The sequence below is a fragment of the Rousettus aegyptiacus genome, unplaced genomic scaffold, assembly GCF_014176215.1.
Source record: "Rousettus aegyptiacus isolate mRouAeg1 unplaced genomic scaffold, mRouAeg1.p scaffold_m13_p_1, whole genome shotgun sequence".
NCBI lineage: Eukaryota > Metazoa > Chordata > Mammalia > Chiroptera > Pteropodidae > Rousettus > Rousettus aegyptiacus.
This window is the reverse complement of record NW_023416284.1, coordinates 146112302-146138132: the sequence shown is the minus strand read 5'-3', so window position 1 is coordinate 146138132 and position 25831 is coordinate 146112302. Positions and strand designations below refer to the sequence as shown.

Sequence of the window (25831 nt, the reverse complement as noted above, 5' to 3'; positions counted from 1 at the left end):
CAAGATTCAGCTTGCTCTTCAGCAATTCTAGTAGATATTAGAAGAAACTAAATGATCTGCAACCTGATGAATAATCTATATAATTTTATGCCATTTATTTATAATTTATCAAACTATAATTTGTGAGTAAATGTAATAGTTATTACCTCTATTATGGTTTGTTGTAGTCTTTTGTAAAATAAGTCTATTAAGTCTTGCAGGCTCTTAACCATTAGTTTTTCTGTACATTTAATACACACAGTGTTTTAAGTATGCAGGGACATTTTTAGAAATTTTTAGAAATTTTTCATTTCCTTGATCTCAGGATTCTAAAAAATCTGGGGGAAAAAGGAATTTTGCAAAAAACAAAATAAATTAAGGTATCAACCTATACAGACCTTATCTACTAAAGAGCCCAGATTCTAAAACAATAATGGGAAATTTGCAATGAATAAAGTTATTTAAAATTATAACCTCACTACATTCAGTAAATTAAAGTCTAAAAACAAGATAAAATTCTCCTTCATACATTGACATTATCAATGGGACTGATAATGTTTCATTGGACAATACTAACAGCTCCTTACCACCAGATGTTGAAAACACTGTTCCACATCACACTCAAGATATTTCTTTCAAATTATTTCCTTGCTTTTGTTGTTATTTTTTTTAAAATGTAAGATTACATTTGTGTGTGTGTGTGGGAATGGAGTTTTCTTCTTGTTCCCTTGTTGAAACTTTAACAAATTATATATTATTGAAATCTCATTTGAGAGAGCCTTTGCTGAGAAGTAATCAAAATAATTTTCAGCATGTACTTAGAGAATGAGAGAACCTTGCCATTCATAAACATACCTAATCTTCACATTTTTTTTTTTTTTTACCGAACCAGTTTAGTATTACTTATTTGAAATCCACAACTGTAGTTTTCAATTTAGCGAAAATTTATTCTGCCTTATGTGTACTTAATATGTGAAAGCTTAAGATCAGGACACTTCAAAGGACCATTCATAAAATGCATGAAACTAGGAATTTATACATTTCAGTAAAAACTCAGCTAATGAATTTTATCCCACAGAATGTAAGAATTACAAAACTTTGAAGTAAGGGAGATTCTATTAAGAATAATAAAATAGATAACTATTTTTATGTGCAAACATCAGATAATTATGGGTACCATGATATCTGGTTATATCATAAAGCAGGCATTTTAAGTTGCTTCCTCTTTAAATGACTTTCAAATTCTGAGATAATGAAAAGCATATATTTATTTGTAAGTCAGTCACTGTTTATCATCATTAAATTCTTATGAAAGTGAGGTAGACTAAAAACGAAATCATCAATTTAGGTGAAAGGAAATTATCTCTACCGTTGGATAATTAAAATTTAGAATATTTTATGAGTTGAACTATATACGACAATCTAATTCTTATCTATTCTGAATAATGAAGTCCCAAAACTGCTTATTTAGTTTTATACCTAAACGAAATGTGAAACTTTTCCATTCACTTGACTATTTCTACAACCTATTTTATATCTAGCATTATTTTCACTCTGCCTTGAAAATAACATAAGCTTTTCCTACCTAACACAATATTCAGGGAGGTAACTAATCATACGAATTTATTTAGTTAGTAAATATTTTAAAGCTTAATTTTTTTTAAGAAAGTAGTTATGTGAACAAAGTCTCATAATTTAGCTTAGCCTTATCCAAATTGGCTGGTATTGACGTATACACTTTATCCACATGGAATTATAATTGTACTTGAGGAGTATTTACTTTACCAACTCAGGATTTATGCTTTTATCCAAAGAGGAGTGATTCCTTCCTCCTTTGTACTCATTTATTTTCCTTTTCATGCACCTTACTGACCTACATAAAAGTCGGTTGTAACTCTTGAATTCAGGTCTTCAGTGTGAAGTAGTGCATTGCTTAACTTGACAGGTCTTTAACCTCCGGTGTGAGAAGGGGAGTGTCAGCATTTTCCAACAGCAATGTCTTTAGCAATTAAGGTGTGGCAGCGCCAGTGTTAAAGAACCCTATTCCAGTCAAACATGTTTCTGTTCTGCATCTTCCATTGTGCAGTGAACTCTCTACATATACGTTCTAATTCTTAAATAAAGAAAAAAAGCTAGAAAGAAAATTAAAAACTGTCATCCAAAACCAAAAATAATCTATAGTCTCTGAAAATTCCTGGACGTTAAGTATCAGTCACTGGATTTTCTTTCACCCCTGCCAAGTTCCACAGCCTGTGAGCAGGTTTCCTAACAGGAGCTGGCTGAGGGGATAGGAAAATGTTGCTAAGTAACATATGGGTATAGCTGTGTGGTGGGCCTATCAGAGGACATAATCTTGAGCTTTGCGCTGGTTCACAGTCATTCTATAATGAAAGAATGACAATCTTATGTAGGTATAGAGAGGCAAAATAGAGAATTCCTAAGCTCAATTGTTAGTTTCAAAAGGTCAGGTAGTTTCACAATGACATGGTTACTTAGATCTATAAATTTTTCTTGTTAGCCTTATCTTTTTCCCAGAACATTTTTAGGTTTAGTTATTATCTTTATGTACTTATCAATTAATTCAATCATTCATTCATTAGACAACTATTCATCAAGAACCGATTTTGACATTGTGTTAGGTCTCAGAATTAAAATTGAGACTCTTATATTGATATTGCGAGGTTTCCATAAGAAGTGTGTTATAAAAATGAAAACATATAGAGATCAAAATCAGCAATTCTTTTATTTATCATTGTTGCATTTTTATTTTTTAGATAAGGTTAGAATGTGAGCCTCTACTTGATATGGCTATGGATAACAAAATAGGGATTTCCCAATTGTTAAGAAAGATGGGAGGAAATCTAAACGTGAGTAACTACATAACACTTATTGGAAACTACATTATATTACAGAAAAAATTAATCAGTTCTTTTAAGCGAGAAACTCTGTTTGACTTTAATTCGATTTATACATATTTTAAAAAGCAAATTATTGTCTAAAGTGAGCTGCACTTTTTATTTACTTTTGCATATTCATCTCCTATTCTATGTCTAGGATAACTTTCCTTATTTTTTTCTGGCAAACTTAATCTTAGACATTTTTTTTTTTTTAATGCCTACAGCACCTGGTATTCAGAGGTGGTCTCCCATCCAAGTACTAACCAGGCCCGACCCTGCTTATCTTCCAAGATCAGACCAGATTGCACACATTCAGGGTGGCATGACTGTAGATATCTGGGAAACTTAATATGCCTAAAATATATGAATGAAGCTTTGCCAAAGTGATAACTTTTAATACTGCCTCTTTATTCTTTCTCTTCTTCTGGAACTCTCATTCAACATATGTGGACCTTTTTTACTCTATCTTCCATGGCTCATAATCTCACTTTCATATTTGCTCTGTATAATATTCTGGGTGATTTCTTCAGATCTATTTTCCAGTGGACTCACTCTTTTTATCAGCTGCATACCTATTGATGTTTAACCCATCCATTAAAATTTTCACTTCAACAGTTACAGGCATACCTTGTTTTATTGCGGTTCATTTTATTGTGCTTCACAGATATTGTGCTTTTTACAAATTGAAGATTAGACCCTCTACTAGCAAAAAGATTGTGAGTCACTGAAGGTTAAGTGATGGTTAGCATTTTTTAGCAATGAAATGTTTTTAATTCGAGTATGTATTTTTTTAAAGACATGCTGTAGCACACTTAACGGATTACAATATAGCGTAAACAGAATTCTAGAACTTTTGTACACACTGGGAAATCAAAAAAATCCATGTGACTTGCTTCATTTCAATATTTGCTTTATTGTGGTGGTCTGGAACCAAACCTACAATATCTTTAAGGTATGCCTGAAGATATTTCTTTTCTAGATATTTTATTTGGTTCCTTTGGAAACCTGACTGGTTATTTCGAATAGCCTCTTGTTTCTTACTCAAAATTTCAATCTCATCTGTATTTCTTTAAAGATATGAAATATCCCGATTTTATAGTCTATAATAATTCTAATATTGGAAGTTTTTGTGAGACTGCTTCTAATTCATGGTACTTTATTTTCTTGTGTGTTTTATGACTTTGACTAAAAGCTCATGGTTCCTTGGTACATTATCTGTGGGAATTATTTGAGGTCTGAGTTGAAGGGTGTTCTTCCAGAAAGGATTTTCTGTTGCTTATATTAGCTGTCTAGGGGTACCATCAACCTAGGACCAATTTAAAGTAAAATTTCAGCATAAGGAGTTTGGACCGCCTAGGCATTAAGAACTGTGAAGGGTATAAAATTTTACCCTGCCACAGTTAGCCTGCCATAATTACATGAATTTTGGCAGAAAACATGCTATTCTTAGATGAGAGACCAAAGACAAGTTATTACTCAAAGCAATAGCAGCAACCAGAGTGTTAGTTCCCCAAGTCCCAATTCCCACAGGGCAACATGAAGTGGTCTAGGCAACATCTATACATGCAGTGGGTTGCATGCATTTCAGAAAAGGAAATCTGAACTTATAGAACATGGATATTTTAAAATAGGCAGTAAGCATGCCTGCATTTTTCTCTAAAGGTAGGCATCATAACTATCTTTGACTAGCTTCCAAGGATATAAGCAAATTTGCCCTCTGGTGCATTGGGAAACATCATCATTCTCTTCCAAGACTACTTACTATATAAACTGTTGAAAAGTAGCCTGGAACAAAGACAGTGTCTCTTCTCACAAGATGTGCAGAAACTTGAAAGACTCATGAAGAATTGTTTCCTAACAATAGGCAGTTTGAAATGGGTCATAAACCCATGCTTATGTTTGCAAGTTATTACAGTAGCTTTTCCCCTCTTCTATCTAGAGCCAGGTCAGATGGGTTAGTTTTTCTTGTTGTCCTCTGGTATAAGGCAGGTGTTTTGTTTGTTTGATGAAGGTAAAAACCTTTGCATCCTAGTTTGTATGTGGGTACGTGTGTGTCATCTCCTAGTAGATACTCTACGTTGGCTGGGGTCTTGGGTTTGTCTCCTGTGCCCAAACTCATCATGGCCATTAGAACTCTAGTTCAAGGTCACCAGAATTCAGAAGATATCTTCCACACTCCATAAAATCTTCCTTTTGTGCTCGTTTACCTCTCCAGATTCCTGCTTTCGCTTGTTTATTTATTTATTATTCATTCATTCATTCATTCATTTATTTATTTATTTTTGCCTCTGAGTAGTCTTTAACTTTCTGCTAACTCAGAAATTTATTTGAAAGATGTTGTTCATGTTCTAGCTAGAATTAATTTTTTTAAAATTTTCTTTTGCGAGATGGTTATTCTGTCTCTTGACTCTCTCATACTACTGAAGTGGCTAAAATACAGAGAACATTTTCATAATTGGAGCTTTGGGTATATCACGAATCACCTGTAAGAATGTTGAATTCATCCAGAAGGCTGGCAGGTTTGGAAAATAATATACTAAACCAATATTATTAGAAAATGAAGTTGTTTAGTTAACTGAATTTCTCCCCTAGTTGTCTGGAGAATCACCTGCTTTGTGAATATTATGTCCTCACATAAGACTGCTATACACAGAAAGCAAGACCTCAGGCTTCTCTAGATTGTATATAGTCACTGTACACAGTTGCATTAGTTAATTATTTTGTTGGCAAATTTATAAATGCTGAACATATTCAATTTCATAGCTTCATATTCAATTTCATAGCTTCGATATAGTAACTACCTGGATCACTGCAGTGTTAACAGGTTCTGAAAACTTGTTACTCAAAGTGTGGCTCGTGATCAGCAGCATTAGCGCCACCTGGGTACAGTTACAAATGCACTCTTAGGTCCCTCACCAGCCATACTGAATCATAATCTGCATTTTTCATAAGATCCCAAGGTGGTTCATTTGCTCATTAATGTTTGAGAAGCAATGCCCTAAAAAATGCTTTGAATAAGTTGCAGTTACTGTTGATGACTATAGAGGTAATAAAAGTTGGAGGCCATTTGTGACAACATAGTGGATCTTGAGAGTATTATGCCGAGCGAAATAAGTTGGACAGAAAAGGACAAAAACCCTATTGATTTCACTTATACATAGAGTATAAAACAAAAAGTAACAAAGTAGCAAACAAAAATAAACTCATAGACACAGACAACCCAATTGTGGTTACCAGAAGGGGGAGAGAAGCTGGGTAAAGCGAATCAAATATATAGTAAAGAAAGGAGACTTTGAGCAGTGAGTATACAGATAGCTAATTATAATGTTGTGCATCTGAAATTTATATAATTTCATTGACCAATGTTATGTCAATAAATTTAATTTAAAACATTTCGAAGACAGTATAATACAACAGAGAAAGCATGATTTTAAGAATCAGAATCTGAGGTCTACTTCTAAATAATAGTATGGCCTTCAACAAATCACTTAACATTTCTAAATGTAGGATCTTATTTCACAAGATTGTTAAAGGAATAAAAAGAGATAATGTAAAAAAGTGCCTATGACATGCCTACCACATAGAAAGTGTGCGGTAAATGTTAGCTTACTTTCTTCCTTTTTCATGTCTCGCCTAGAGAGAATAGTGAAAATAACTTTCCATCTATCATTTAAGTATATATAAACTGTTTTCATAAAGCCATGAGAAATGTTAGGTATTAAAATAATTACCAGTTGTTCATGAATAGGTAAGATATAAATTATAAAATTTTCCATAAATAATGAAATACAGTTTGTAAGAGACACATACAAAAAAAGTTTAAGTTAAAACAGAAATTAAAATTATTGAAAATTGAATAGGAAAAACTCCTACCACAAAGCCCATCACAATTACTGTAGGCAACTCTGAAATGTAACACTGAGTTTCCTAATTAGCAAAGCAAAAAGAAAACTCAGTAAATTACATAACGAAATTATTCCAGAGACAAATTCCTTAGTATTAAAGTCCAAAAGGAATGTGCTGTGTGAGTCCTTGTCCAAGGAGCATCAAACAATTTAATGGAATATATTTTAATGGTGCAACTGAAAAGCAGTTGTGATAATAAAAATGTTACTTTTAAAGGGTCTTGGGCTTTTTATACTCACAGACTAAATATATAGATGGAATACAGCATGATTTTTCTCTTCTTCCTTAATTCCTAAAAACCAGCAAAGGCTAAAAGAAACTTTCTTAATAAGCTCTCTAGAAATGGATTATTTTTAATTCTTACAAAACTTAATTTACACAGAGGAATATTTTATGTTTCAGTTATGTGCATGGTAAAACTTCAGCCAGAATTCTTGTAACATAATTCTTCTAAGGAAGGCCTGTAGACAAGTAGAAGATGTTCTTTTATACCTACGAATTGAGACCAACTCTTCACCAGCTTATAAATATTATCAACTTACTTGTTCCTAGTAAAATAAATAAAGGTATTTAAGACACTTTAAACTTAAGCTAGCTGATTTAAAATGAAAATATTAGCATAGAATTCCTATTCATTTCCTAACAATTTGAAACAAAAATGTATGATCAGAAATGTTTAGGAGATATCTTAAATAAAAAATATTTTGGCAAATTATCTAGTCTATATACTATTGTGTTTTTTAAATTTTTTCTCTACAATATAAATGGACATCACCCCCTATTAATACAAACTAGAGTTATACCATTCTTTTTAAACTGCTGCAGCATAATGCGCTGAAGGGATTTGTAACTGCAGAACCAGCTCAAAATTGTCCTATCCTGTTTCTAACAAGATACTGAGTTGTTTTTCAGAGACAACAGACCAAAACCACAAGTCATGCAGCAAAAACATGGGCAGAGGAGAGAATTTTGACTTCCAGCTGTACCTGGAATCAAAGTCTCACCCCCCCACTTCCCGCCCCCGCCCTACACAAAACCAAAAAATTGGGACATAACCAGAACTTGACACTGGAACTCTTTCAGAATTGAAGAGCGTATTTGTTGTGCAGGAAGATCCAGTGTTGAAGCCCCTTACCATAAATGACCAAGTTCTCGGGTTTTTCAACTAAAACTTGACCTGCCAGCACTTCAGCATAACTGTTCCCCACTAGCCCCTTTCAAACCTTGCCCTGAACCCTGGAGAAAGGAGACTGATTTGAGCTCTCTCCTGGTCTTGTTTGGCTGCCTCTTGAAATAAACTCTTTCCTTGTTGCATACTTCATGCTTTTATGATTGGTCTTATTTGTGCGTTGGGCATAGGAACTTGGGTTAGATGACAAGTATAATGTAGGGAGGAGGTAAGAGAATTAAAATGTCAATTAATTTACATTCAGAAACAGCAATATGCTGATCAGCCCTGCAGGCAGGCCAAGAGGATACCTTAGGAATAAAAGAAGATTTCTACTGGGATTGCTAACAACTCATTTCCCCACACCTATGAAAGGGGAAACAGGAACAACAGTCTGTAAGTGGCTGCCCTACATAAAATCATTCATTCCCTATGGCTAAAACCAAAGGGAGCTGTGTAGATTAAAGGCTGGGAACTGCCAACAGGCCTTTCAGACTGCTACTCTTCCCCTTCCTCACTGTATGCCATATCAAAGGAAATGGAAACTAAAGAATGATATCTGAACTGAATTCCCTGAATACTCAGGGTCCCTCTCATTCTCTGCTTCTGGGAGGAGACCACATTCTGCCAGTGGAGTGTTACCCCTTTTCTAATAAACTTTTCTTTTGACTCTAACTTAGGTGTGATGTTGAATTCTCTCTACACTCTCCACCAAAGGACCCTCTTCTCTAGGTCTCCCCCTAACTCAAGGAAATTTGCCCTATCCTACATCAAATATGCCATTATTTATTTAACCAATATTTAAACTGTTTCTTTTTAAATCATAAAAACCATAGTCATGTTCATCTTTATATGTATATCTTTGCACACTTGCCTGATTAAGAGTTCTCAAAAGTGGAACTGTTAGGTCAAAGGGGATATATATTTACAATTTAAATTCCTATTGCTAGACTGCATTCATGAAGGATTATATCAATTTACCTTCCTACTGAAAATACATAACATTGCCTAATTTCCATGTCTTTAATAAAAATCAAGCAGCAATCATTTAAAATTTATCAATCCAAGAGGTGAAAAGTAATTCAGAAATTTTTGGGGTTGTGCTCTCAAAAGGAAGGGAGGGAAGCAGGATGAGGGGTGGGTGTGTATGTGTGTGTGTGCGCGCGCGGCGGGGGTCGGAGGGCGGAGTTAAGTACGGTTATGGGCTCAGCTAGAGACTAGCTTCTCCTTGATCTCAAGAGAAGCTCAGGGGTATGACTTGCACCACAGAGGTATTGCCTTGAGACAAGGGTGCCAGCGTTTCATATCACAATATCATTTGGTTATTGGCTATGAGCTGCCTCTGGGGTTAAGTATCTTCTCCCATGAAACAATTCCCTTTGTCTAGGGCAATTCTCTACACTCTAGGGAAAGGATAGCTGTGAACTTTTAGCCACCAACCAACACTGACCGCAGGTCCAATACTTTAGGGAATATTGGTGAGTATAGTGACTTGAGTAGTGTCTCCTCAAATTAATGTTTGCCCAGATCCTTCGAATGTGACCTTATTTGAAATTAGGGTCTTCGTAGATGTAATTAGCTAAGATGAGGTTGATGGGGTTCAGGACATACTACCCCAAAATATGGAATCTCAGCATAGCAAAAAAATTTTTTTTTAACTTAGGAGATATGTATTTATTTCCAACATGATTGATATGTAGTTAAATCTTATATCTTCTCAGGAAAACATAGTACTATTGAGTGACTATTATATCCTATGGAGAACTTCAATCTTTGGTCACAGCTTCTGATTTTTGTCCCACAAGCTCTCTTAGAAATGACCTAGGCATAGTGAATATTTTAAGCTGAAGGATTTTGAGAAAACAAGCAGGGAGGTCATTCTGACCAGCCTCCTCTTCTCCCAAGCCATCCCAACAGGTCATAAAACTCTTATGTTTGAGGTGCCCTCTCTGTACCTGGGGGAAAGGAGCACGCTTATCTCTACAAACAAGGAGAAGCTGAGAAGAATATGAACAAGTTTTCCCTTTTACTAGACTTATCTCTTATTCTTCAACTTATCATATTCTTCTACAATTGTCCACTCTTCATCAAAGCTAGCATAAAAATATTCAGGTCTGTTTCTATGGGTCATCTTTTTCTTATGAAGTTCTCCCCAGTCACGTAAAAGTTATTTTCAGATCTACCTAGGGACTCTAAGAGGGTCAATGAAAACTTTTTCATCCTCTATAAGGTTATACTAGATTAGGGTCCTAAATCCAACAACTAGTATCCTTACAAGAAGAGGAGAGCACACAGACATACACACAGAGAAGGCCAAGTGAAGATAAAGGCAGAGATTGGAGTTATGCTGCCACAAGCCAGGGAATGCCACCAGAAGCTGGAAGAACCATCTGTGGGAATATGGCCCTACTGATAACTTTGATTTCAAACTTCTATTATCCAGACTGTGAAAATAAATTTCCATTGTTTTAAGGTACTTAGTATGTGGTATTTTATTACAGCAGTTCTAGGGAATTTATAAAGTGGAGCACTAGCTATTTACTACAGTAGTTCTTAAAAATGTGGTCCATGGACTCCTAGGTATCGCTAACACCCTTTCTAGGAGTCTACAAGGTTAAAATTATTTTCATAATAATATTAAGATGTTATTTGTCCCCTCTTTCCCCCCTTTTTTACTGCGTTGACATTTGCACTAATGGTGCAAAAGAAGTCAATGGTGGGTAAAATTGCTGGTATCTCAGCATGTATGAGAGAGACAGTGGCACCAAACTGTGCTTGTCATTGTATTCATGACCGCCATAAACTTGCAATAAAGAAAATGCCAGTTACATATAGGAATATCCTCAATAAAGCAGAAAAATTATTAGCTTTATTAAATCTTGACCCTAGAGGACATATCTTTTTAGTATTCTGTGGTTCAATATGGAAGTAAGCATAAACACTTCTGCTGCTTACTGAAGTATAATGGTTGTCTTGAGGAAAAGCGCAATCACTGGAATTGGAGCTTTACTAGCCACTTTTTCCCCCATAGACCACCATTTTTAACTGAAGGAATGACTGTCTGAAACACTGTGATTATTCAGACTGGGTATTTGGCATCTTCTTATAAATGAATGGAGTGACACTGTTACTTCAAGGAAAAGAGCTTATGCTATTTGTTGCCCGTGATAACAGTTGTGCTTTCGAGCAAAAATCAGTACTTTGAAAAACTTACTTAACACTATTAGCTTGATATCTTCCCAATACTTAAATCTTTCCTGATGAGATCTGTGGTGATATTAACAAATAAGATTTTTTTTTTATAGTGGAATGTGTCAACATTTGGAAGACTCGTATAATTTAGTGAAACATTTTTCAAATGACTACTGTATGATGTTACAAATGTGTAACTCCATAGTGAGACCCATCATTTAAAGTTGAATGTAGACCAATGGATTTTTAGGTAATAGAGTATAAAAACTTCATTGCTATTGGTTTCAGATTCTACATTGAAATTATCCTTTAATAAACTACCGCTTGTTGAATTTTGATATAGTATTGAAGAATAATAACCCTATAATTATCTGAAAGGGCTATTAAAATACCTCTCTCTTTTTTTTTTAACTATACATATGCCTGTGTGATGCTAGATTTTCTTCATAACAAAATATAACCAACCAAACATAACTAAAATAACATGTTATATCAGAATACATGCAGAAGCAGATATGGAAATCTACCTGGATTCTATTAATCCAGATATAGAGATTTACAAACGTGTAAGACAATGACATTCTTTTCATTAATTTTATTTTCATTTAGGAAAAAAGTTTTAAACTATAACTGTGTGAGAATATTTATTATTATTTTTGAAGAATTAATAAAACTACTTTAAAATTATTAGTTGCTATTTTTAATACACTATCTTGGAAGAAAGACATATAGACACGATATGCATAGACAAGGAAAGTGTAAAGAAATCTAAAGAGTGTTACTAGCATCAATGAGGAACACCCAATCTAGTCTAGGGGAGGCAAGAGAAGACTTCCTGAAGGAGATGATCCTGAGCTGAGTCTTAAACCATGAGAAAATAACTTGGTAAATTTCTTCTTCCCTGACCTAGATTAGACTTCGATAAGAAAAATTTTATCTCCATATTCAAATTTGACTTCCACATAGCTTATAAACTAGTTATGACCAAGGACATTAGCATTAAAAAATAGTCACGATTTTGCTTATTACTACTTTCACATATGCATTGAACCTGATTTGCAAGATTTGCAGCTCAGTTCTCTTCATGACTAATCCACTGGAAGCTGGGCACGCCCACCTTTCCTTTTAACATGAACAAAATGTTGAAATCATCAATTTTTTCTTTCATTGCAATTTTTACCAGTTTCAAATAAACTCAGTTTTTTAATGTTCAGATTAAACTTTTCAAATTCCTTACTGGCATGTGATTAGGCCTTATTAACTTCTGTGTAGTAGCATTTATTTGATTATTGCTTAAAACCCAGGGCAGGCTGCATTCTGGTGTCAGGGAACAATTTGTGCTATACTGCAGCTAAGAAGTTTAAAGAATAAAAGGATGACTGGTAAAGTCCTATTTGTGGACTTTTCATTTCTTTTTCTCTTTGTTTTTCTGAAAACATAGCAAGTCAAAGAGATAAGTAAGGTTCCTTGTACTCTTGCTTCTACTTGGAAGGAATTTGATTTTTTTCTTCCCTGAATGAAAAAAAAATGTCCCCCAGCTCTCTTTTAAATAAGCACCTGCTCAATAGTGGAACAGACAAACCGACTTTGCTGCTGTTTTGTAAAACATTGTATTTACTGTATATTTGAGGACATTCTGTATTTGCCTATACATGATCTATTAAAAGTGATAATAAAAAGAACAAAAAGATCTTGTAATCTGTCTACAGAGAATACTAGGTTAATTTTTAAGGATCAGATTCAAAAAGAAAAAAAAAAGAAAGATCAGATTCATTTGCCATTACATGTTTTTATCATGAGAGAAATATAACTAAAAGATGAAGAGGAAGTATTTTAATAACATTCTTATAGTTAGACCTCCTTTATAAAAATAAAAATATAAATAAGAAAGCCCAGTCTGGGAATGCCAAAGATTCCCTCTCGTTTTCACTAAATGTGGTGTGAGATGAGGGCAAGGACTATTTTCTTACCTTTTTCAGATGGCCCGTCATTCAGAGACAGGGTGAAACCTTGGGTACTGTCTTGGGTTGAATGGCGTTCCCCCCAAATTCATGTCTATCTAGAAACTGAGAGTGTGATCTTACTTGGAAATAAGTTCTTTGTAGATGTACACAAGTTACAGTGAGGTTATACTAGATTAGAGTGAGACCTAAATCCAATATGACTGATATCCTTTTAAGAAGAGGGGAATTTGGACATAGACACAGATGGAAGATGGCAATGTGAAGACAGAGGCAGAGATTGGTATTATGCTGTCTCATGCCAAGGAATGCCAAGCGCCAGAAGCTAGGAGAGAGGCATGGAATAGATTCTTTCTCTGAGTCTCCAGAAGGAACCAACCTTGATTTCAGATTTCTGGCCTCCAGGACTGTGAGAGAATGAATTCTTATTGTTTTAAGATGCCCAGTTTGTTCGTTTTGTTTTTTGTTTTTGTTTTTGTTTTTGTTGTTTTTTTTTACAACAGCCCTAGGAAACTGACACAGGCATCAAGCTCTTCTTATGTCCTATTAGCAGCAGGTGGGCATGCCTCCCTTAGTTTGGCCTGCAACCTCAGCTAGCAGGGAAAGAAAGCTGATTCTTAATCCCATTGCCTCCCATTCTTCTCTATTAGCTTTCCTGACACGACTCTGTACTGAAGAGACCAGAATCTGTTTCCCCAATAGTCTTTGAGTTTAGATCATCTTTATTAAAAGGAACTTTGTTCTCAGACTTTTTAATCCATGTTTAGTATGAATATGCCTCCTAGAAGAGTAACAGGAATTTACATGGCAGTTAATACTCTGAAATATGATTGGCCAGAAAACTGTTGCTGGTTAAGTGGAAAGAGCAAAGGCAAGGAAGTCCTCTTGTAAGTACTGAGACAATGAACACCTCAATGGCAGTGGCCATTATGAGATACATTCTCTGTATTTCATAAGCCCTAGGAGTCTTCCATGCACTGAGAAGGGGGTACTAATGACTGATATCAACAAGATATGAAGGAAAAGAAAGCAGAGATAGTACTTTTAACATTTACAAAGTAGAATTGAAGACAAAGAGGATGGAATATCTCACTGGGATCCTTTGATCTTGATAAATGTCACTATCCATATTTGGCAGTGCAGTCGTTGTCCTCTATTGTCTTAGAGACCTGAGGTTAAACCCTATCACTGATTCACTATAATGTTACACAAATTATCCTCCTGGAGCTTCAGTTTTCTTATTTGTAAAACGGAGATAATATACACCTTTCTCATAAGGCCATTTTAACGATCATATTATCTAACAATATAAAATGCCTAGGATTCAATAAATGCTAGCTTTTACTTTCACTTCACTTACTTGTCCTCTTGGAGCTCCATATTTTAACCCCAATATTTCCATCAGCTCTTTTCCCTCAATATATGAAAAGTTCCTTTTTCTCTTATTATAAACAATCCTGAGTATGTAAATTTTCTTTTTTTCTTTTTTCTTTTTTAAAAAATTTCTTTCAGCATGTAACCTTTAATTATATCATCATGTCCATGTAGGGAATACCACAAATTGGGCTCCTGGGGAAGCAGATTCTGAGACAGAGATTAACATGTATCAGTTTATTACAGAGAGTTAATAAACTGGGAACAATACCTCTGGAAGGGAAATGAAGAACGTAGGATGGGGGAGATTAAGGAGTTGGTCTGCAATGCATTCTCACTGATGGCCTCAGCCAGCCTCATAGGAAGTTCTGAAGATAGGATGCTCCATCAGAGTTGTTTAAAGTGGGGTGAGTGGTCTGGGCCTTTAAATCCCTGCACTGAATAGCCATTGGATATAGGTTACTCTAGGCAAATGGTACAACCTAGGCAAGGTGGCTCTTCAGATTCCTGAACAGAGGTGACAGCTGAAGGCTGTCCGAAGCAGCACTTTCAGCAACTTGAGGGGAGAGAGTGGAAGATATCTCCTTTAATTCTAAAGGGTGATCTGGGAGGCACAGTACCACATCCACCACAAGGTGTATAATTGTATGATATTACTATGTAATTTTGATAGATGTTGGCAAGATCAAAATCTAATGTATACATTGCTATATATTTTGCGAATATATACTTCTATAGGCAATATAGAAGAATGTCTGTTTCCTTGTATCCTTGGTAATACAGAATATGGTCAGACTTTTTGATTTTTTTAGTTACGCATTTCATAATCTATACTGGATTTTTACTAACACATTTGTCCACTTTCTATTTACTCCCAAGTACATATTAAGACCTGGCTCTACAATTTACTAGATGTCTCAGTTTGTTCATACATAAAATACGAATAATACATCAGACCTTCTAGGGATATTTTGAGGATATAATGAATTTGAAACTTCCTATTTAAAAATAGTAACCAACTAAAAAATATTCTCCACACCCCCACCATTATACACTGATGATTTCCAAATCAAGACTTCTTATTGGCAGGTAAAAATATTCATCTGCTTACTTGTTATTTCTATGTTGATGCCCCATGGGCACTTCAAATTCAGCATGTCCCAGCCAAACTCATCGACTTTCTCTTAAAAATTGCTCCTATTCTTTTATTTCTTAGTTTATGTTAAAGTTAAAAACCTCGAAATCATCTTGGATTATTCTCTCTCCCATAACCTTAACCCCATGTTTAATCAATCACTAGATTCTGTTGAATTTGATTCATAAATTGATTCTGCTATATGCCTTTTTCTTAAAGTCAGCATTGCCACGCCATGGTTAAGATCTCTGTATTTTACAAATATTAATTAATGTAATAGCTTTTTCACTTTTTTACCATACTCACCTTCCTCCTATCTATCCCAAACATTGTTGTCTGAAGGATTTTTGAATACACAATACTGATTGCATTACTCCTCAGCTCAAAAGTCTTTAATGGCTTCCTATTATCTACAGAATGATGAAATCTAACTTCTGCTTGACACGTACAGCTCTTCATAATTTGACGTCTGCTTATCCATCCAGTAGCTTTTTAGCCATCTGTTTCCCTGCCTTAATCTGCAATAGTCAAGCTAGTTGCCTTTTTCAGAATATATCACGTTTTCTCATGGTATATGCACATGCTGGTTCTGCCTGAAAAAATTCCATGCTCCCTATTTCCCCATCTGTCCTACAAATAAGTTCTTTACATTTGGATTCAAATCTACCTCCTTTGTGAAGTCTACCTTGAGTACTCTAGCAGTCCTCCTAGTCTACCATTGCTCATTGTACCCAAAGTTTATCTTTGTTTGCATGTTTATTTCTTCAATGGGTTTTAGCTCCCTGATGGAAAAACTCATTTTCATCTGGTATCTCCTGCAGTTATCAAAGTGCCTGGCAATAAGAGAAACTCAGATACTCTAAATTGACTTCAAGATCTGAGGAAGTTTCCCAGTAAACTTACTATTGTAGTAAATAAATGATCCTCCCACCTCCTCCCTCTAGTTTTCCAGGGTGTGGTTTTTTTTCTTTTTCTCTTTTTTTTCCAAAACCAGGCAGGTACTATTCACTTTCCTTATTATTTCGGGTAGAATGGACCATATCCTCCTTTGTGTTTTCACTGAAAATGGTATATAAGTCCTATCCTGGCACCAATTATCTTTACGATTGTATTCTAAGCATCATACATATTATGCCTGCAATAACGAGATGAATCAATGTTCATCTTGATTAAGGAGATTTTCTTAAATATTCTGGGAGAATATCACTATTATGTATACACTGTAAAAAACCCTCACAATCCAATCGACCTGATTGTTTTTTAAACGCTGCAACCGCCAAGCACTTTAATTGTCCTTAGACGGCCAAAACTTGGTTAGGGGAACCGCATATGTTCGGAGGAGACCGTGAATGGAGGGCCAAGAAAAAGATGATTGGCTGTTAGGGTTTAGAAGTTACATGGTCTCCCTAGACCGATGCGAGAAACCGCTGAATGTTCAGCTTTTGAAATAGTTTTTGCAACGTCAAGAAAAAAGATTACCCTATCAGGAAAAACCGAGCACATTTCAATTACCAATCAAGAGCGGGAAAGAAGCCAAAGCCTGGGGATACCCATGCACCAACAAGAACATCATTCTCTAGTTTCCGCCAATGAGCGATAGGGCCGGGGGCGGGGCAACAGGCTGACCAATTGCTACAAAAAACAATCTGCAGTACAACTGTCCGAACCACAGTCTTCGCCTCTTACACCACTAGAGCTGACTCCGGAGCAAGGCGCTTGTTAAATGTTTTCCACTGTCTTTGTTCGGTGACAGTTATAGTGAAGTACCTTCCTGACACCAGGACAAGGGCCTTCTTTCCACCAGCTCCTACAGACTCGCAGAAAGCACACAGATACTTCGCGCTTTCTACCTTCACAGGAACTGGCAGTCCCTCGCTACCTGACGGGGAGGGCGGCCCCAGTGCGCAGGCGTGCATACCTTGTGGGGGGCGAGGCTGTAGCGACCCAAGGCAACCTGGGAGCTGTATTTCTCTTCTCGGTGTAGCGCAACCGCTTCTGAAACCGTAGGAACTACATTTCCCAGGAACCTCCGCGACATTGGGGCGGGAGTGCTGGTTCGTTAATGAGCTCGAGGAAGCCCTGGCGCGGCCCACCAGGTTCCAAAACAAGGAAATGAAGGGGGGAGGCGGGACTGGGGGTGTCTGCGGGAGCCGCAGCCGCCGCCGCCGCGGAGGAGGAGGAGGAGGAGGAGGAGGAGGAGGAGGAGGAGGAGGTGTATTCCGCGGCCGCCGAGGAGTCCCTTACTGAAGGCAGATCGCGGGGCGGCGGGCGGCGCGCGCGCGCCCGAGAGGCGGCTGTTGGAGAAGTGGAGCGGCGGTCGCGGGGGGAGGAGGAGGAGGGACTGAGTGGCGGCGGCCCCCGCGTCCCAGTGCCTCTATGGGGGAAGCAGACAATGGATTATGATTTCAAGGCGAAGCTGGCGGCCGAGCGGGAGCGGGTGGAGGATTTGTTTGAGTACGAAGGGTGCAAAGTGGGACGCGGCACCTACGGGCACGTCTACAAAGCGAGGCGGAAAGATGGGTAAGAGCAGGGGCGGGGGAGTAGGCTCGTTCGGGTCCTCGCCCTGCCCGCCACCGCGCGGGATGGGTGGGTCGGAGCCCGGCCGGGCCGTGCCCGAGGGGCGAGGCGGAGGTGATCGCGGGGCCCCGTCCTGGGGCAGACTCTGAGGGACGCGGGTCCTGCCCGCCCGCCGCGTGGTCGCTTCTCGCCCCTAGGGCGAACTCCCGCGGCGCAGCTTAGTCGGGGGGCGTCGGTCCGGTCCCGGAGGGCGCCGTCCGCGTGCTTGGAGGCTGGCGACGGGACTGGAGTTGGGACTTCGGTTGGAGAAGGAGTTTGGGGGTCTGTACTCTAGGGTAGACGCGGAGGGCTGGGAGAGCTCCGCCGAGGAGTTGGTGCTCGGCCCTAGGCTGGTGACGGTCGATGTGGAACTTCCAATCGGCTGAGCGCCTCCCGGGGGCGGCGGTTTGAAACCTTGCCGAGGAGCCTGTCGGGGTGGCCGAGCGCTGGGGTCCCAGCCAGCCTCTAGGATCTGACCCCATGATCACCTCTGCCCTTGGGGCCAGCCAGCCCGTTGGCCCCTCAGCGCAGTCCCTCCCGTCCCTGTCGGATACTCAGCGACTTTTCGACCTCCTTGCTCGCCGCGATTTCGCGTTCTCTCATTCTTAATTCCGCACCTTCCTTCGAATTAAGACCTCCTGAGGGACTAAACGCGTTTTGCTCGCAGAACTTCAGAGTTCGTCCAGTTCTCTGGTAACTCATTTACCCGCCTTGGGTATTCTTATGCCTTTCACTCCATCTTCTGCCAAATGAGTGCGTGCAGGGGTTTATCCAGCAACTAGATTTTCCAGAACGGAATGCGGAGTGATACCAGAACTGGGCCCGAATCTTTGTTTTCCTGAGAGTTGAGGGAAAACCGTAGGAACCCCTTAGGAAACTCTTACTGACTGCTCTCCCAGGAGAAGGAGAGCTGCATAATATATTGAGAACGCCCCTCCTTTGAAGGCAGACAGGCTTGCACTGCAGGACAGGTGGGAACCAGCTTCCTGTTTCGGAACGGTAGGTTTACCAGTCATCACTTCACTGCCCATCCTGGCAGGAATTCCCCTCCCCCAGAGTGAGGACGCGTAGGAACTTATGTCCGTCCTTTGACTTTAAAGATCGTCAGACTATATGGAAGAGAGTTTTTAGGATCTTAGCGGAACATTTCTGGATAAAAATACCAGCCGCAATGACAGTAAGTTTGAAGTGCTGCTTATCGCTCTGCGCACCCTGTTTTAATTGATATGGTTGATTTTTGAACTCTAGGACCAAAGTAAGTAGGGGTGTAGGTATGTGTATGCTAACTTCATACAGAGAACGAAAAAGCAAAACTTTATAAATCGTTTTATCATAAAACTTGAAAATCGCAAGGTACTACACAAGTGTAAAGGATTGTTGTTATTGCAAATAATTTTCTCATAACTGAATGGACCCCATAGTATTCGGTTGTTTGTAAACTTTTCTCATAATTCTTTTAGCTAATTGCCAGGCGCCCTTGCACGAGTATCTTGGAATGTGAGGTGGTATGATTAACATATTTGTTTTTGGAATATTCACTATACTTGTTATGCTGGTGTTCCTGTGGCAGTCTTAATCAGATAAATTTGGGGAAAGCACATCTAGTTTTTCTAATTGGACAAAACAAATCAGACATACTGTTTTTCATACTTATGCTAACTTTGTGATATCCTTGATTTGGAATTTTTAAAATGTATTTTGATTTTTTTTTGTTAAAATAGCTTCCTTTTAGCTGGAAACTTTTGAGAAAAGTTAAAAATTCTGCTTCTGAAATGTATTTGAATAGTACGGGCTACAACAAAACCAGATAATTTAATTCCTGCTTCTATTTGTTCTTTTTAAATACTTCCCCCTCTAATAAAGTTCTTGATTTGAACACTTCCTTCTTGAGTGAAATTTGTTTGCCTAGAGTTAATAAAGTTGCTTTAGTAAAGATCAGTTTGTGTATCTTCAAAATATGCTTTTAAAAAAAATCTTAGGACCTGAAAACATTAGTTTAAATCAGTATATTAAATGTAAGAAAAATCATCATAAAGATTTTTTTCTTAGATGAAGGTCTAGTTGATATTTGAGGCTTTACAGTAAACACATCTCTTGTGGATTGGTAGTGGGATTAGTTTGATAATTCATTGATACCAGCAATTTGAAAGAACAAAGTGTTTAGTGATGGTTCTAAACTAATACAATTTGCATAGTAAAGGATTTTACACTCTGATCATGGTAAATTACAGTTCTTTCCAGAATTTATTTTGGTTAACTCAGAAAAATGTGCAATACTATTTTAGGGAGCAAGAAAATCACATGAGTACCTAAAAAAGAAATTATTTTGGTATTTATAGTGTAGTATATTGTATAACCCCCAAATTGTTCACTGGAAGAAACACTGGAAGATGTAACATAAAACATCATTAGAAAAGCCTCTTCTTGTAGTTTAATATTACAATTTACAAAACCTTAGAATGTTATTTCCTTTGAAATATATAACATTTAGGCTATGTTAATTATGCTACATAGAGTTAGAACAGACTGGAAAATGCAAGATTTACATCTGGGTTTTTCACCTCTCAAGTTATTTGTTCCATCTTTCTGTTTTGAAGTAAGAGTCTCTTGACCCAACTATCCCTTTAAAAAAAATAGGCTTTTAAAAGTTCTTGAAGAGAAACAAGCTTAGAATATTCCTAGACTTTCTAATATGGAAAGAATTTGTAATACAACTTTTCTTTCAACATTAATAAAAAAAAGTCACCCAAAACAGTAAGTATATGGTTACAAATCACAAGACCTTCTTTCTCAAGTTTGAAACACTTTTTGTTTTGATTGATAAAGGAATATTGTTAAAAAATTCTTTGTCAATAAGAGGTTCAGACAAACATTCCATAGGATAGTGTTATGTCTGAAACTTGTACCCAACAATACTACTATTCAGCTCTGCAGGCAGACATTTAGTCTTGAACCACTCCAGTAAAAGAATGCTCTTTTTTGGAGATGTTTTTGAAAGATTTCAGTAATTAAAAGTGAAATGGCTGACAGACATCTTACAGAGTTTCAGTTTTGCTGTAGGGTTTCAGATGAATAGTTGGTGACTACATGTCTTAATAAATGTCATGAAACCTTTCATATATGTGGTAGGCAAATAATGGGTACAATAGTGTTTGTCTGTTTTTGATGGATTTTTCATATTTGGTTGATAGTTAAATAGATAATTATATTTGCATGTTTTTGGAGACCTGAAGATTTAAAGATAGATCAGTATGATCATAGCATTTTAGAACTTTCAAGAGTTTTAGATCATGTAGTCTAATTTCCTCTTTTTACAAATGAGAAAACCAGAGCTTTTAGAGGTGGGCAATGCCCATAGTCTCACAGCAAAAATAAGCCTGTAATCCAGACCTCTTGACTCTTGAGTTATTGCATTTCTAATGTGTTTTCCTTCCTAATACTGTGGGAGGAAAATGGCCATTTTGCCTTCAGTTTTGACGATCTTATTGTATAAGCTTTTTCTATGCAAAAGATATATCTATACCAAAATATATGGTATATTTGGTATTTTTACCAAAATAAAGAAAAATATCACATATGAGGGATATTTTTTAAAAGGCATGCTGGCCTATAGATTCTACCACATACACTTAGTTGCTCCTCTTCATCTATTTTCGCTTCATCCTCACCATCATTACTTTTGGCCATCATGTCTGATTTGCACAGTAGCTGATTGGTTTCTGCCATTAATCTTTCCTCACTGTTGTCCAAGATCCTTGTTGCTGCAGTGTCATTTTCCTACAAAATAAAATTAATCACGTCATATTTCTTAATTGGAAAACTACATTCTCTAAAGCTCATATAATAACGTCTGATCTTAATTTCTAAGTTGCATGTACAGGTTTTTGCATTCGGATTCTAAAATCTTTGGTCTTATAGTCTTCCCACTTGCCACCAACTCCCTCATTTTTTCCAGTGTGTTCAAGCCGTATGCTTCTATAGCATTGAATAGCTCATGTTTCCTAAGACTTAGTTTTTTTCAGGTCTTATTTTTTTCTACATTCAAATTAGAATGGTGTTGCTCTACCATTTTCCCCTCTTTCCCTTACCTCCACAAACCTGGCGAACTCCTGCTTGTACTTCAGTACCCAATTCAAGTAGCTTCTCTTCTAGAAGCCTTCCTTTATTTATAGCAGTGCTTCTCTTCTGTTCTTATGTGTGAAATATCACTATAAATGATAATAATCTACCCTATAAACTTAGCTACAAGTGGGTGATCATTCTATTTCCAGTGCCTTGTGCAGAGTTACGCATATAATGCACACTCAAAAATTTTATTAAATTTAGAACAATATCCTAAATTGGTAAACAGTGCTTCACTGATAATTTTTGTAATTGTTTTGAAAGCCTGAACTATAGTGTTGTTACATGAAATAAGTGATTAAATGTAAATATTCCTGTAACACTAAATAGGTCCAGTGTTATTTTTTTTCTAAAATTATATGATGCTTTTCAAGACAGTTGATAACATTTCTTTTAGTAGAGATAAAGAACATAGCTAAATATTTTTGAAGTATTAGCACTTTTTCCCTCTTTGGCCAGCTCTTTTTAAATTTTTAGACTAGTTACCTGTCTTGTGTGTTTTTACTACCTGTTTTATAGAGATGCTTAGAAAATGTTGGCAAGCATTTTATGACTTTTTTGATATATGTTAAAAAAATAGTATCTAGCACTTAGTAATCAGGTAGACATTGGTTTATGTTTAATTGGTTCTTCACATATGCAATGCAGGCCTTCAAAACTTTATTTTTGAGGCTCAAGGGAAATGAATTTAGAATTTTTTTTTTTCAGTGAAATCTGATTGTCTAGAGCAGTGGTTGACAAACTTTTTCCATAAAGAGGTAGACACTACATATTTTAGGCTTTATGGACCATACTTGTGTGGCAATTACTAGAATCTGCTGTTGTAGTGACAAAGTATCCATAGACACTGTGTAAACAAATACAAATTAGAATGGCTTTGTTCTAATAGAACTATGTTTACAAAAACAGGCGGTGGGCTGAATTTGGCCTGTAGGCTGTATTTTGCCAACCTTTAGACTAGAGCAGTGCTATCAAATTGAACTTTATGCAATGATGAAAATGCATCTGTCTGGTATGGTAGCCACTAGCCACACGTGGCTCAAGAAACATGGTTAGTGTTTCATGACTGAGATGCCGGCTAGTAGCTATGATATTGAACTGCACAGGTTTAGAGTTTTGGGAATGAGTAGCTTAGGAACACATAATTCTCAAATACATGAAGTGGCCTTTTAATAAAAATGTATAAATGATGATGTGGACAAATAAAACAAGAAAGATGTTGGTGTTTTTCAAGTTTATAAGAGAAATTTTGAGGCTGAAATAGATTGATAAAGTAAACCGATATTTGAACTGAAAAACTCAAGTTGCGAATGGAATCAAAGATATTTGATTACTTTAAAAAAATATATTTTGTAAAAAATAACAAAGAGAGTATGTTTAGTGAGTAATAAGTGCAATAATTACTGAGATCTTATCCAGAAGTTATCAATATAATGTAATGTAACATCAACCTTCCCGTTGCCAGTTTCTAGAAGCAAACATATGATTTTCTTTTTTAGGGAGATTTTCTTGGGGGCTGTGTGTTTAATGATAAATAGTAGTGCACTTTATTCTCTATATTTTTAAACCTTAAATATAACTTGAAGATTATTATATATCTTTAGTACAGAGATGCTTAGTTCTTCTTAAGAGTTTCATTGTATTCCATTGTATTGACTTATGTAATTCCCTTAACTCTCCTTGATGGACATTTAGGCCATTCCCAGTCTTTTGCTAGTGCTAACTGCAGTGAATATCCTAGTAGGTACAGTATTTTGTGCATATTAGTATAGCTGTAAATTTAATTCCTAGAAGCTGCTTACCTTTGGAAGTAATACCTTGAAATGATTTGCTAACATAGTGCAATATGAAATATAAGACTCTAAAGACTGGAGACAGGGAGGTGAGAATAAGGAAGATAAATGTTAAGGCTTTAAATATAATTATTAATGCATAAAAATGAGTTCTAAATCATTAGTTTGCTATAGGAAGTGCAAGTTTAGCAGTGTGGGAGAGGCATGTCTGAGTTTTAGATGGAAAAAAAATAGACCTATGGAAAGGTTTTTTTTAATATGGATGAATTAAGAATTTTTACTTTTGTATACTATATATATATATTTAATATAGAGCACTTCACAAATTTGTGTGTCATCCTTACTCAGGGGCCATGCTAATCATCTCTATCGTTCCAGTTTTAGTATATGTGCTGCCGAAGCAAGCTGTATGCTATATTTTTGAACTGGATATGCTGGATAAAAAAATTAATATGATGTTAAGTTGTGTATTTGTTGCAAAATGCCCAAGTAGTACAGTGAAGATTAGGCATCAATAGAGAAGATTTTAAGACAATATATTAGGATTTGAAATTTTCTTGGTGTTAAATGATTAGAATATTTGGCTCATGTGTTTTTAAAGATCAACTTGTTTCTTATCTTGTCATGTTGTGACTGTGTAATGTTAGTGCCGCTTTTGGATTCCAAAACAAAGGAACAAGATACTTTTTTCAGCGATCATTTAAATATTTTGAGATGCTAGCATGACCACGTCTTTAAAAACAGGTAGTTTTTCAGGTCTAGAACTGTAAAGAGGTAGCTGACAAAGCTATTTAAAGATTTTTGTCCATTTATAAATAGCTGATAGTCCAACACTTCCTGTAATAGCTGTTTTGAACATGCATTGTGCAGGATAAAAGAGAGTCTCAAGAGAGATGACAGAATGTAATTCAGGATCCAAGTGTACAGCGGTAGTTTTTATTGAGGATTTGAGTTCTTATCCAGAAGTTAGTGATTGATCAAAGAGAAATAAAAACCTATATTCAAATAATTGGCACCCTTATGAAATATCTTTAATTTCTAATATATTGTTTTTCTAAAGAAAAGAACATGTTTCTTATAGAGCCTTTAAACCTGTTATATATTTTCTGTTTAAAAGTATTATTTCAGTAAGACTTCCTGGTTGATAATCTCAGTTACCAAACTAAATGGATTTAGGAAATGGATTTAATTACCAAGTAGGCCAGCTAATTTAGTTTTGTTTTGTCATGGCAAACAGCTTTACAGATATTTGCAGATATTTACGTTTGGACAGAAAAGTATGTCTATGACTGCTGGAAAAATAAGACAAAATTTTTGCCTTATAAGTGGGTTAGTTTCTTCTTTCTGTAGGAAAGCTATCATTTTCATTATGATTGTTAAATAAGCTCACTCATAAAAGTAGTAAGTAGTTCCAGGTACACATGTTACTTTTTCTTCTTATCTTTTCCTTTTTACAATGTAATTATAATTGTGTTTTAAGAGTGATTTCAATACTGATTGAATCCTATTGTTTTGGATTTAGGTGCAAATGTAAAAAAAATTTTGACCTCCCTTCAGAAAAGTTAAATGTAATTTGAACTTGTGTAACTTAGCAAATTAGAGTTCTATTAACTAATTTCTCAGTAGTCTTTTGATCTTTACAGTATATTTGTATTGAAAGTGGAAATATTTTTATTTTTATGCTATTAAATTTCATCAAATAATAGTTTCACGTGATTAAAAAACAATACAATTATATATAGGCAATT

The 25831-nt window shown here is 36.3% G+C and overlaps 1 protein-coding gene, 1 long non-coding RNA gene, 1 other non-coding gene and 2 pseudogenes across 5 annotated transcripts in view; 1 reads left to right on the top strand and 4 right to left on the bottom strand.

Moving 5' to 3' along the window:
* Positions 1-3091: 3091 nt before the first annotated feature.
* Positions 3092-3210, bottom strand: LOC118606844 (annotated as a pseudogene).
* Positions 3211-9655: 6445 nt separating this feature from the next.
* LOC118606490 lies at positions 9656-9773 on the bottom strand. The gene has a single exon (XR_004952453.1). It is a non-coding gene; the product is annotated as a small nucleolar RNA SNORA25 (small nucleolar RNA).
* Positions 9774-17824: 8051 nt separating this feature from the next.
* Positions 17825-25831, top strand: part of CDK19 (cyclin dependent kinase 19) — a 115148-nt gene continuing 107141 nt past the window's right edge. Inside the window, exon 1 of one of the 3 annotated variants that reach the window (XM_016137007.2) lies at positions 17825-18132. In XM_016137007.2, coding sequence (XP_015992493.2) covers positions 18005-18132 — 128 coding nt within the window. In that variant the 5' untranslated portion in view covers positions 17825-18004. The remainder of the gene's footprint in view (positions 18133-25831) is intronic. The other 2 variants (XM_016137004.2, XM_016137005.2) reach the window with 2 other exon arrangements.
* The window catches only part of LOC107506318, a 67271-nt gene continuing 62236 nt past the window's right edge, over positions 20797-25831 (bottom strand). The window contains exon 3 of the long non-coding RNA XR_001595898.2: positions 20797-21945. This is a non-coding gene — a long non-coding RNA (uncharacterized LOC107506318). The remainder of the gene's footprint in view (positions 21946-25831) is intronic.
* On the bottom strand, positions 24387-24487 carry LOC118606419 (annotated as a pseudogene).